The sequence below is a fragment of the Mercurialis annua genome, linkage group LG1-X (genome assembly GCF_937616625.2).
Source record: "Mercurialis annua linkage group LG1-X, ddMerAnnu1.2, whole genome shotgun sequence".
In the NCBI taxonomy this organism is placed as follows: Eukaryota; Viridiplantae; Streptophyta; class Magnoliopsida; order Malpighiales; family Euphorbiaceae; genus Mercurialis; species Mercurialis annua.
Genome location: NC_065570.1, coordinates 47205334 through 47219103, shown reverse-complemented (window position 1 = coordinate 47219103; position 13770 = coordinate 47205334). Strand labels below are relative to the sequence as shown.

Here is a 13770-nt window from a genome sequence, read left to right as displayed (position 1 = left end):
TATTTGGATTAATTTTAAAAAAAATTAATAAAAATCGATTTTTTTTTGTTCCGAAATATTATTTCTAATTTTTGAAAAATTAGATTACCTCTGAGTAGAGCGCTTACTTTACATAAATTAGAGATATAGGCATTTCAACCCATTTTAGTGACAAATTTTTCCTGACGGTTTTAGTCAAAATTTACCAACTAATCCTTCAAATGTGACACCTTTAGCATCAAAAATAAAAGATTGCATTTTTCAAAGGATTTTAATCCCACCGGAAATTACCGGTGGATTTTAAATTTTTATGGTAATTACCGACAGAGTTCATTAAAAAATATTCATAATTGTCGACGAGCTAAAATTTTCCGAATCAATTTTTCCTTCGGAATTTTCACGACAGACTCTAAATTTCAGTGAGGAAAAATTTCTCATACGAGTTATTCGATAAAGAATTTTGAGAATTTCATTTTTACATCAAGGTGGGTTGCTGTAGAAAATTTATGCCAATTACTGCCTAAATGTCAACAAAACAATTCCACATAACGTTTTTGTTACCAATGAGGGGGGCATGGGATGGCCTTGGCCCCCTTCAACTTTTCAAATTTGTTTAAATTAGTATAGGAAATTATATTATATTACAATCCTCCACTCACATACACACCAACGTTTTAGAAAATTGCCTTCTCATATATATTGTATATCGCGGCCCTCCTATTTTAGACTTTGTAGCTTCGTCACTGGTTGTCACGTGAATAATTAATGATATAAAACGCTATAGTAACCTCTCGTTAATATAAAATCCAATTATAAAAATATAACAAACTAAACAATGGAAAATGTTTTGTACATAAACATATAATCCAGTAATCGTAAAGTTTTTCAGGCACAATGATTTTTGATATCCATAACTCGTACTTTTGGCATGTATAATCTAAAAACAATTGACAGTCTAATTCATTTATTTTATTAAAATTGGAACAGTTATATTCAAAATGTGTCTGGTCCAACATGAAATATTTACGTGTATCTTCTTGGTTGGCCAAGTTAAAAAAGAGAAAATATAATTTTGATTCGATTGGAGAATTTGAATATAACTGTCTCAACTTGTCAAATTAATGGACCAAACATCTAAAAATATTTTTTAGAAATTTATATTCATAAAAAAGTATCAAAATTATCGATAAATAAAATTATTTTGCCAAAATTTTAACTTGAACTCCATACTTCTCAAGTATAATGAAGTTCTCTTGAAAGAGACTGATGAAGTAAAAACAAATTCAAAAATAGATAACAAATTAAAGTGTATTTTCTGATATGTTGGTATAAATAGAATCATAAGAGAAAAAATAAAAAAGAAAATAAAAAAAGAGCCAGGAAGGTGGGTTATAAGTAGGTTAGAAACTTGAGAAGAAGACGTTGAAAGCAGAACGGAATTCACCTCACCAAGCAACCTTTATTTCTCTTATTTTCTTTCTTAAACTATTTATAACATACAAATTCAGATTCAGATTACTTATAAGACTTTGTTAGCCTAAACGTTTGCATCAATCACTCCAATATTCTCATACTTATATATATTTCTCTCCGACCCGAAACCCTAATTCTTCTTCTTCTTCTTCTTCTTCTTCTTCTTATTTTATATATATATGTATTTTCTTGTTAAGAACAAGAAGAGGAAATCAAGAATCTGCATGTGTTCTTGAAGAACTAGGGTTAGTTATATATAGCAAAAAAATTAGCTAGCTAGGGTTTTTATTTTGTTGGGTTGTTACTGTATTTAACAAGATCTTAGCTGATAATATGTGTACAAGGGGTCATTGGAGACCGGCTGAAGATGAGAAGCTTCAAGAATTGGTCCAACGTTATGGTCCTCATAACTGGAACGCCATAGCTGAAAAACTTCAAGGAAGATCCGGTAATAATTCATTCTTAGACCCAATAATTTTGTTATTTTTTTCAATAAAATAAAAATCATGGCGCCTAAATCAATATACATAACTTGATATAGAATCAAATCAATCTAAAAAACTATGAGATAACTTAATGGTTAGGGTTAAGGAATATTTATAAAAATAAAGCTTCTTATTAAGCTTATAGAAAAAAATATTAAATTAATTATAGTTAAAAATTGCTATTACATAATAGTTATCAACGTTTCAATTTGTTGTATTTTAATAATCCAACATTTTTTTTTAAAACGGAAGGTTATCTGATCAATTTATATCAAATTTTAAATATATATGGATATCCATCAACCAAGTGATACAATGGAAATCCTCCGGTCACATTATTTTAAAAAATAATTGTTGGATTATTAAATATAACAAATTGAATGCCGGGTAACCGTCCCGTAAAAACAATATATAGTTTGCCAAATAATTTATATGTGTGACTGTGACTAATAACAAACATAATTTTTTTTGAAAATCAGGGAAGAGCTGTAGGTTGAGATGGTTTAATCAGTTGGATCCAAGAATCAATCGAACGCCTTTCACAGAAGATGAAGAAGAAAGACTGATTGCTTCGCATAGAATACATGGGAATAGATGGGCTATTATTGCCAGGCTTTTTCCTGGTAGAACTGATAATGCTGTCAAGAATCATTGGCATGTTATTATGGCCAGAAAATATAGAGAAAAATCAAGAATTCAAGCTAAAAGAGCTGCTCAAAGTTTACTACACAACCAAAAAAATCATAATTCTTCATCATTAAAACAAGATCATCATGTGTTGCTGAATTCATGTGATTCTATCAATCTCGCTTCGTTCGTCGATAAATGTTACGAAAGATACTACAATCAGTATCCGATCCCGCACAACTATCGGTCTTTTTCCCGAGGAAATGAAATCCCAAGTCAATGTGAAGGTAAAGTTACTTGATATATGAAGCACTCTTAAGTTTATTTGATTTAGTTCAGTTCATGTTTGATGGAACCTAACGGATCAAACTAACAACTATTGATTGGTTAGTCTATTACATTTACATTTCATTACGTACATTCTTTATATATACACTAAATTGAGATAGATTACACAAATCAAATACTCTAATTATCACATTTTGCATTGATTATACACACTATAACGGCATCGGAAAAAAGCTATATATGCAAAAAATGGTCCGTGACACGAAAAAAATGATAAAATGAGATGGTTAAAAGAAAATAAAATGAAGATATACCACTGAAAATAATATGTGAAGCCGCCCTCCCTTTCGTTCCGCCTCTTATTATAATGAATTTAATATGGTTAGCATTGTATCTAAAAACAAGGCCAAACCTATTTAAAGACCCCTATACTTTATATTTTTTTTCCGTAGGTTCTTATACTTCATTTTTGTATTATCTGGTCCCTTTACTTACCTATTTTTTATTTTCAAGTCCTTTTTGAGTTTTTTCCTGTCTTTTTGTGTGACTAGAGGAAAAAATATTGTAAGTAGAGGGACTGAAGGAAAGACAAATTGTAAGTAAAGGGAGTGAAAAAAACTCAAAAAGGACCTGAAAATCGAAAATAGGTAAGTAGAAGGACCAAATAATACAAAAATAAAATATAAGGATCTACGGGAAAAAAAGTATAAAGTACAGGGGCCTCTAGATGGATTAAGCCTAAAAACAAATGCATGTATATATAGTGAGGCATTCAACTATTAACATGGCATATTTACGAAAAATACTTGTGTGAATTTAGTTCGCCACGTAAGATTAGGGACCTTCCATCGAATGCATGACACGTGGCGTAATAAAATGTCATATCCAATCAATAAATAGAGGCTAGGCGGACAACTATCAATCTGATTATTTTCGTCTTTTTAATTTTTAAATTAATTTATAAAAAAAAAGTATTTTTAAAAATTAGTTTTAAAAAGTTTATGATTATTTAATGACTTAAGTAGCAATTTCCCCCCTCAACTTATAAGCAACAGGCGATTAACATATAAATTAATTTTGTGGGCAAATCAATACATGAATTTAGTAATTATGGGCAATTAGTCTCATTTTGTCAATTTGTCCTTCAATTTATAAGCTAATTGTCTCCTCAATCATAAGTTACTGGGTTTTTAACATAATGGTAATATCCTTGATAACTTCTTATGCATGTGATTTAGTTATAATCTTACTTACGTATGATAAAAATGGCAGGTAAGAAGCAGGAAATAGAATTTTATGATTTTCTGCAAGTGAATACTGATTCTAGCAAAAGTGAAGTGATAGACAATGGCAGAAGAGATGATGAGGAAGTGGATCAACAGAAGACTAAATCTGGCTTACCATTCATTGATTTTTTATCAGTTGGAAACTCCTCATCATCATAGGCCATGCACCAATGCTGCTGCTGATGATGATCAACATGACGTTTCTCTCTTCAAATGAAGAATTAACTTTAGATTTCTACATTGTAAGCATAACTAATTAATGTTTCCAGATGCATCATTGACAATATAAATGAAAATATTTATGCATGTAAGATATATATTTGTTATTATCATGAAAAGTATGCATATATACAACTTGTGTATGCATAATGCATATATATATATATATATATATATATATATATATATATATATATATATATATATATATATATATATGATTGCACCTACTCATAATATTACAAGGGTTTAAGGGTACATGAAAGATGTATGGATTCTATAATTCAAATATCAAAAATTGAAAAATTAAATGAAAATATTACAAGAAAATAATATTTCATTGATTGGTTTATACAATTTTTATAGACCCGATTCATAGATAAAGATTTCTTTAAATTTAAATCTTCATTGGCTAACATGATGCGAGTAAGGTCTAGCCAGTGTATAGAATTAATGTCATCAAATGTTGATTTTTTTTCCTTATCAAAATGAGAATTAGAGAATTTCAATTCATTCTCGTAATGACGAATTCAAAATTTATTGATCTTAGGCGAGACGGTTTTACCATTTAAACTAACTCATATTGTCTTCATCTATGTTTAATTCCACACTACAAAAAATAAGAGATTAAGGGACCATAATAATGGTTTTCTAATTCTTAAAAAAAGGTGTATATCAAACTCCTAGAAAGAGATGAGGAATCCGAACCGTTCCCATCCCCAAAAGTGTTAGAAATCAATCCTTGTTCATTGTTAGGTTTAGGGTTTATCCCCAGGAAAACCATCGTGTTTTTTTTTAACAAAGCAAAATTGTTAAAATTCCTTCATGTTTTGATTCATAAATTAAACATTTCTAATTAAAAATAACTGTTTCATACCTCAATTTTTAAACAATCACATCATACCTGCATTTATATCTTACACTATGATACATAAACCAAATTACTTGATTAATTAAATTAATTATTTTCATTATGAAATTGGAATATCAAAAAATAGAAATTATACAAAAATAGCACTGAAGTGTTAGAATTAAAACCTCAAAGCTAATTTTACCCGCACGAAAATCAAAACAGAAAACCAGTCTAATCACTCAATGTAAAAATTCAATTAACCGATCCAATCGCGTAATGTGAATTAGGCGTTTTGTTTCCTTGCATATGTTAATTGCATAATGAAATGTTCTCCTTCTCCTTTATTTTAGTTTACTCTTTAATATAATAATTTTTAAATAAGAAGTCAATTTGTTATCAATAACAACACCAATATATATTTTATAAACATATTTTCCATGAAATTGAGTTGATAAATCGGCCAACTTTATTTTTATTCACATATATATAATCATGTTCCAAATCAAGTCTGGTCAAAGCTATATTATTTAGTTTTTATTGTTTACTCGTTTTGATTGCTTTAATCAAATAAGGTCACTAATTTTTTTAGGTTCGATTTCCACAATAATGTGCTTATTTATTTAATTTTTTTTTCCAAACTGGTATATATATATTAAAGTTTGACTACAATTATAATCTTTAAAGTATTTTATCAAAAATAAATCAAACTCGTCGTTCTCTTTTTTATAATTACAAAGGAAAAAAAAGAAAGTATTTGCATCATTATGTATTCTTTTTACTAAATCTATTAACTAAAAATAAGTAAACTATTAATATAATGACCAATAAAAGAAAGAAAGAAGATAGTATTTTCTTTTATTATTTGGGTAAGTTTAAGGGAAAAAGATACTCATAAAAACAATAAAACATTAGTGATTATTTCAGCAATCAAAAGCACAAAAACAAGAGTACTGTTGGGATTCGGAATTGAATTTGCAAAACCCAGTTGCATGTTTTCCCTAGTACGCAATCGGACATTGTTGGCGACATGTTAGTAGATCACATGATTTTGGATCCAACTCTTTCGAGCATCTATCGGCTTTAGCTTGAGGCGCCATTGATGCAGCTGCAAAAAACAAACATTTAAAATGTTAATACTAATTAAAAAAATCACTAAAACATAAAATAAAGTATTCTATTTTTAGAAAATATTCTAAAAATATAGATAAATGAATAATAATACAGAATTAACTAAATCTGAAAATATGATAGTAAAAGAAGTAAAAATTTATTAAGTGATTAGGTAAATGAAATAAATCGTTCAAATTACAAGTTTGTTATCCGTTTTACTTGCATAAATATATAGCATATAATATATTCGATTTAAAAGAATTGTTTTGGTTTGTTAATTATTAGACAAAAATACATTATTTATCCATAATTATTTTTTATCAATAAAAAATATTTACCTGAGAAAATGAGAAACAAAATGAAAATTTGAGTTATTGAAGACATCTCTAATAATGATATGAACTCTCTTTTGAACTTTTAATAATTTATGTATTGCGGTATTCTTATAAGCAAGTGCAGATCATGTGTATTTATAGTGCTAGTTATATTTTTGTATGGTAAGTAGCACTCTTTTAGAATACTATGATTATAGTAAAATTTGATTTTCCGTATTTAAACATGGAAGGATATTAACATAATTTTTTCTAATTATTTATTACTATAAGTTATGTTTTTAATATGCATTTATAATAGAATGTGAACAGACATGATATTACCTATTATGTATTTAAGTGTATATCATTACCTTATGGACATTTATTCAAGCATAAAACGTAATGTGTCCGTTTTAATTGTCTTCATTTTATGATATTATATATACATATATGAGAAATATTTAGGTAGACTCGGTCTACCACGTCATCTGTAGACCAAACCTATCATATTATAACACGTCATTAAAATAATGGCAATCTTGTAATATTACTATTCAAAGGTGTAAATAAGTAAAAAACGAATTTACAAGATTGCCATTATTTTAATGACGTGTTATAATGTGATAGGTTAGTCTACGGATGACGTGGTAGACCGAGTCTACTTAAGAATTTCTCTACATATATACTATACTTATTTTGTATTTAATCCATTTATCCTATGTGTATTATGATCTTTGACCCAATAAAACCGGATCCAATTGTAATCTTTTGATTTTAAGATTGTAATATTCTTTCCAATTATTTAATTTTCTTTTTCACGAAATAATATATATTCATATTTGGGTGGAGCGGGGTCGAACTCGTCCATGCTTATGACAACCTCGGTTTGGTTTAGTTTAAAAATAGAGTCGCCACCTAACTTAATTAGAAAATACTTTTTTTACCGATTAGATTATATCACGCGCATAGGGACGGGATATCGTGCATCAAATCAAAAGATTTGGATTTATGGACACAATCTAACTCTTCATTTGACTTATTAATTTTATCGATTTAACTCATATATCTCAAATAGAAATAGCATGGCATTAAGCTGGAAATCCAAAAGATAATGCCCTAAAAAGTAAGTGAGTGGAAAGGTAAATGACTGAAAATTAAAGGACTGGTAAGTAAGTTCATAAATATAAATGACTAGTACATTAAGACTCGCATATGACTCTATCTGCACTAGTATTTGTGAACAAAAAAAGCAAGTACTCCTAAACAAGCATTTAAACCTGGATTTCTAGCACATAATAGACAAATGTGAATTTTATTCCAATTGCATGCATAAAGCATAAACCGGATATAAAAGTAATATTGATTTTATTATTTACCATCTTAAATACATATACAACCACTAATTACAATTTTCATGGAGGCCCTAGAATTTTTTATGTGATTTAATTAGTTTGGAACTAAATTAACGTGATTATCTGAATCTGTTAATGATGGATTTAGACATACACTCAAAGCACTAAACAATATTTACATACCCAAATTGTAGTTGATATTCGTACAAGGCTAAAGATATTTTTAAACCTTATTCTAGAATGTCTAACAATTATTTGTCGTTTGTTTGTCAATACATCCAGCTTTTGGAACTTGTCAAAACACAAAAGTCGGTTATATGGTTAACATGAGTCCACTTGTCCAAACCGGAATCGATTCTAAATCCGAACAAAGCGGGAAACGCCTCAAGAAGTTGCGGGCCAGGGCCAGCGGTTGGGCTTCGAACCCATGATGACTTGGCAATGCATATTGTTGCTGACGTGGCAGAAGAATGCTTTTTGGAACTGGACCGGGTAATTATATAAAATAAACCTACAACTAATTACAAGCCCATGAGTTCAAACATAGAGTAACTTCGAGTCCGAATGAGCCTGAAAACATGAAAAGATGATTTGGAAACCAATACGAATATCTGGAGAAGTTGGAGGCAGAGGAACATGGCGCCACCAAGAGTGGCGGTTGTGACACAATATGTCACGGCGGTGCTACTTTTTTCTGGCGGCGGCGCCTGAACACCAAAATCCAAAGCGGTTCATTTTTAGCACATAAATAGATGTATGGAAATTCATATATACGCAAATATGATGCTTAAATTAAATTTAAACATCCTAAACATGGATCTAGAGAAACAAATCATGGCAAATCCTAAAAGTTATGGCAGTTTATATCAAGAACGTAAAATAAATACTAATCATGCTTCATATTGCTTTGAAATCCGAAACAGTATGCTTATTAGACATAAATTGTGTGATAGGAATTGAAATAGGGTCCTCATACACAGGGGTGTCTAAATGGGTTGGCGGGTCGTAAATGTGTCGTGTCGACCCACTCTGTTGACACGATTAGGTCAACACAAACACAACCCGTTTAACTAATCGTGCCAAAACCTTCAACCCTAACACGACATAAATTTTAAATGAGTGACACGACATGACACGATTAACACGTTAAGATAAACGGGTAATACGATTAACACAATTACACGACTAACACGAAAAATAACATATGACTTTCCCGCAGCCCACCTTTGGTTCCCCTTTTTATCATAACAAATTTAATATGTGTGGCATTGTATTTTAAAGCAAATGAATATGCATGAGTGAGACATTCAACTATTAGCATGGTATATTTACACTATGACCAGGGGCAGAACTAAAGTAGCAGGATGGGCAACCGTGAGTCACTGATTAGTTGTCTATGTTTAGACCTATCATTTTTAAAATTAGATTAAAAAGATTATGATTATTTAACTGTAAATCTTTTAAATAACGATTACTATTGTTAATTTATTATATTTTAGTTCATTTTTATATCAATCGGATGTTACTATGCCAATACAACCTATATTAATACTTGGTTATCTATTTTTACGTTGCCTTATAGGTAATTATTGTGTTGAATTGATATAATAATCTTCATTGATGTAAAAATGAAGTCCATTACTAAAATATAACAAGTTAAAAAATGATAATTATTATTTTTCCACCTCTCTCACTCCCGTTTCTTTCTTTGCGTTATGATTCCGCTCCTAGTCATGAGTTACTATGTTTTTAACATAATGGTAATATTCTTGATAACTTCTAATGGTGGTATTATTAATAAATTCTTATGCATGCAATTTATTTATAATCTTACGTACGTATGATAAAAATGGCAGGTAAGAAGCAGGAAATAGAGTTTTATGATTTTTTGCAAGCGTATACCGATTCTAGCAAAAGTGAAGTTATAGACAATGGCAGAAGAGATGATGAGGAAGTGGATTAACAGAAGATTAAATATGGCTTACCATTCATTGATTTTTTATCAGTTGGAAACTCCTCATCGTAGGCCATGCACCAATTCTGCTGCTGATGATGATCAACATGACATTTTTCTCTTCAAATGAAGAATTAAATTTAGATTTCTACACTGTAAGCATAACCAATTAATGTTTCTAGATGCATCATTGACAATATAAATGAAAATATTTATGCATGTAAGATATATATTTATTATTATTATGAAAAGTATGCATATACGTAACTTGTGTATGCATACATGATTGCACCTACGTATAATATTACAAGGGATTGGTACATGAAAGATGTATGGATTCTATATTTCAAGTATCAAAAATTGAGAAATTAAATGAAAATATTAAAAGAAAATAGTATTTCATTGATTGGTTATACAATTTTTATGACCTGATTCATATATATAGATATTCTTTAAATTTAAATCTTCATTGGCTGTTATGAATGCGTGTAAGGTCTAGCTAGTGTATATAATTAATGTAATCAAATGTTGATTCTTTTTCTTATCAAAATGAGAATTAGCGAATTTCAATCAGTTCTCGTAATAACGAATTCAAAATTCATTGATCTTAGGCGAGACAGTTTTACTATTTAAACCAACTCATATTGTCTTCATCAATGTTCAATTCCATACTACAAAAACAAATACGAGATAGAGGACCATAATAATGTTCTTCTAATTCTTAAAAAAGATGGTCCTCTATTTTTTTGGGACAACTAAATTAGTCCCTATAATTTGTTCTTATTGTCTTCATGACCAATACTTTTGAGGACAAAAAAGAAAAAATTGCCCTTATTTCCGGGACAATTATGGTCCCTATCTTACAGATTATAATAGCTTTAGCAGCAAGAAAGTTTCAGCACAACTCATTGGCTCACTGGTTAATCTCTTGGATTGATGAGCTGGAATAACTACTTCTTGTATCTAGTCAGTTTTTGGTCATTAGATTCATTAGTTAGCTGGATTAGTTTGTTACACACACTGTGTTTTGTTGATGTGGCAGTGGTAGTTAGTTTAGATGCTCTTAGTTTTCTCTATAAATATAAAAAGAGAGCTATTGGTTGTAACTAATTCTCATTTTATCAATAAAGTTGAGATTTTAATTTCTGATTTGGTATTAGAGCTTTACTCTGTTTTTTCTTTCTTTTCTCAGAAGTAGTTATTTTTTCTCAGTAACCGAACACCGAGTTACAGCTATGCATCTTTATTTTAAGGATAAATTCTTGAGTTTCTAAGCTTTCTTTCTATGGCGAATGTAAATTATAGACCTGATGAATCGATGTCAAGTTCTTTCTTCTTACATTCAGGTGAGAATCCATCCCTAGTTTTTGTTTCAGTTCTGTTAAATGGAGAAAATTATCACAAATGGAATCGATCAATGAGAATGACTTTGTTATCCAAAAACAAGTATAAATTTGTTGATGGATCAATTCTGGCTCCAGCAAGAGATGATCAATTGTTTGATGTGTGGGAAAGATGTAACACAATGGTTATGTCTTTGATTTTTAGGTCAATTTCACCTACTATTGCTGAGAGCATTTCATGTTTAGATCGTGCTTTGGATATTTGGAATGACTTGAGAGATAGATTCTCTCAAGGAGACAACTATAGAATTGGAGATTTGCAAGAGGAGACTTATTCTTTTCAATAGAACTCACTCACAATCACATAATATTACACTCATTTGAAGACTTTATGGGATGAATTAAGTGGTTTAAGGCCTTTACCAGTCTGTCATTATGGAGCTCTTAACATTATGAAGACAAATTTGTCAAATGATCAGGTTCTTAAATTTCTGAAGGGATTGAACGAGAGTTTTGCTCATATTAGATCTCAAATTCTAATGTTTGAGCATTTACCTCCAATTAATAATGTTTTTTCACTTCTCATACAACATGAGAAACAATTTACTACTATGAAAGCTGATGATGTTAATGTTTTTGCTGCAAAGACAAATTTATAGAATCATTATGACTCTGACCCTGGATCATATGAAGGAGAGTATTCATCTGGTTATGAATCAAATGTGAATTATGTAAGAAGAAGAGGCACTCCTGCATTCATAGGGGGTTTTGGCATATCAAGTGGATCTTATCAGTCCAACAAGATAAAAATGTGTTCTTTCTGTGGATTTTCATGTCACACTGTTGATATATGTTACAGGAAACATGGTTTTCCTCCTGGCTATCAATCAAAATATAAGAAGGAAGGTGGATATACTAATCAAGCTAACTATGCTTATGTAGATTCTAAGTTTGCAGATTCAAAATTGCTGGATTCAATGACTGAGCATTCTGCAATACGAGGAAACTGTAGTTACAATGAGGGAGAAGGATCAGGAACTGTGTTTCCTTTCACTCCTGATCAATTATCAGAAAATAATGGCACTAATTCAGCAGCCTCACTCGACTGGATCAGCTTTGCCAGAGACTTCTCATGTGAATTCTCTCACATGCACTTTCAGACTTTAAAAGGAAACTCCAGGTATTATTTTCTCTTGTCAATCTAATGAATTGTTTTTACAGAAATACCTGGATTCTTGATACTGGAGCAACTGGTCACATTATTTACAATCTTGACTATTTCACTACTTTTAAGGCAGTAAGTGGAATTCATGTTAAGTTACCTAATGGAGAACTAATAGCTGTAACTCATATAGGATCAATCAAGTTATCTTCTGATCTTATTCTCAATCATGTTCTCCATGTTCCTCAGTTCAATGTCAATCTCATATCTACTAGTAAGTTAACTGACAACAAGAAAATATGTCGAATAGTTCATGGTGATTTCTACTTCATTCAAGATCTTCCTACATGGAAGATGATTGGACAAGCTGAGAAAAGACAAGGGCTATATCAATTGGTCCAAGATCACAAAATAAATGTTGTTTCTAATCCTTCTAGCTTAAATAATGTTTGCCATGTTGAGAATTCTGCAAAATTATGGCATATAAACTAGGTCACTTGTCATCTAAAGTGCTCAAGTTGATGAGAAGAATAGAACCTTCTATTACAGATTCAGTAAATCACATATGTGATGTTTGCCTGTCACGACTCAATTTCATGAATCGTGACCGGCACTAGGGTATGGGTATGGTCGTACCAAAACCCGTAACAAGCCTCACGAAAACAAACAAACATATAAACCTGCAGAAACACTGCTCGGGGGCAACCGAGACTCCAACCTAAGTCTAGCAATTTATATCGCAGTTCTAATATAAATAACTTAAATATCTGAAATGCTCAACAGCATGCCTTAAATATAATAATAAAATAATTCAGAGTAAACATGCCAATAAAAATCAATCGAACAAACCGACAATCCCAACGTGCAATAATCAAGTAATATATAAACTAGTTCTACTGCGATCTAAGAGTTCGAAAACAGTGACTAGTTTAAATAACATAAAACCTCCGAGGAATCAAAAGGATCGGAGTGGACCAGCTTTCAAATCATAAACCTGGAAAATTTGGAAAAACAACGGGGTCAGATATACTGGGATGAGTTCGCAATACTATTTACATTTATTAAGTTTAAAACCCTTAATTCAAAACATTTTATACTAATATAGTATGATTATGAAAAACAATATTGAAATGATCCCAGCGTAAGTATGACATAGCATACTGATAAACCCAGAGTGGACGGGAACATATCCTCGTCATATACCACAGTAAGCAAGACTTTAGTCTGCTGATCCCAGAATACTTACCGGTGCACACAGTCTTGATACAAGCCTATCGAGTAGCTCGTTTCAATCCAGATCCATAATCGCTTAAAACAATTCAAAA

The 13770-nt window shown here is 30.5% G+C and overlaps 1 protein-coding gene across 1 annotated transcript; it reads left to right on the top strand.

Moving 5' to 3' along the window:
* The first annotated feature begins 1429 nt into the window (after positions 1 to 1429).
* Positions 1430 to 4449, top strand: LOC126678326 (transcription factor MYB54-like). Its single transcript, XM_050373231.2, has 3 exons — positions 1430 to 1900; positions 2417 to 2851; positions 4125 to 4449. Exons 1-3 carry the CDS (start codon positions 1786 to 1788, stop codon positions 4295 to 4297), a joined length of 723 nt encoding a protein of 240 aa, XP_050229188.1. The 5' UTR covers positions 1430 to 1785; the 3' UTR covers positions 4298 to 4449.
* The last annotated feature ends 9321 nt before the right edge of the window (positions 4450 to 13770 follow it).

Excerpts from the sequence above, each read along its gene's own strand:
- LOC126678326 (XM_050373231.2), top strand. The coding sequence starts at position 1,786 with ATGTGTACAAGGGGTCATTGGAGACCGGCTGAAGATGAGAAGCTTCAA. Across the intron at positions 1,901-2,416 it reads AAAACTTCAAGGAAGATCCG|GGAAGAGCTGTAGGTTGAGA; the intron begins GTAATAATTCAT and ends TTTGAAAATCAG. Across the intron at positions 2,852-4,124 it reads AATCCCAAGTCAATGTGAAG|GTAAGAAGCAGGAAATAGAA; the intron begins GTAAAGTTACTT and ends TAAAAATGGCAG.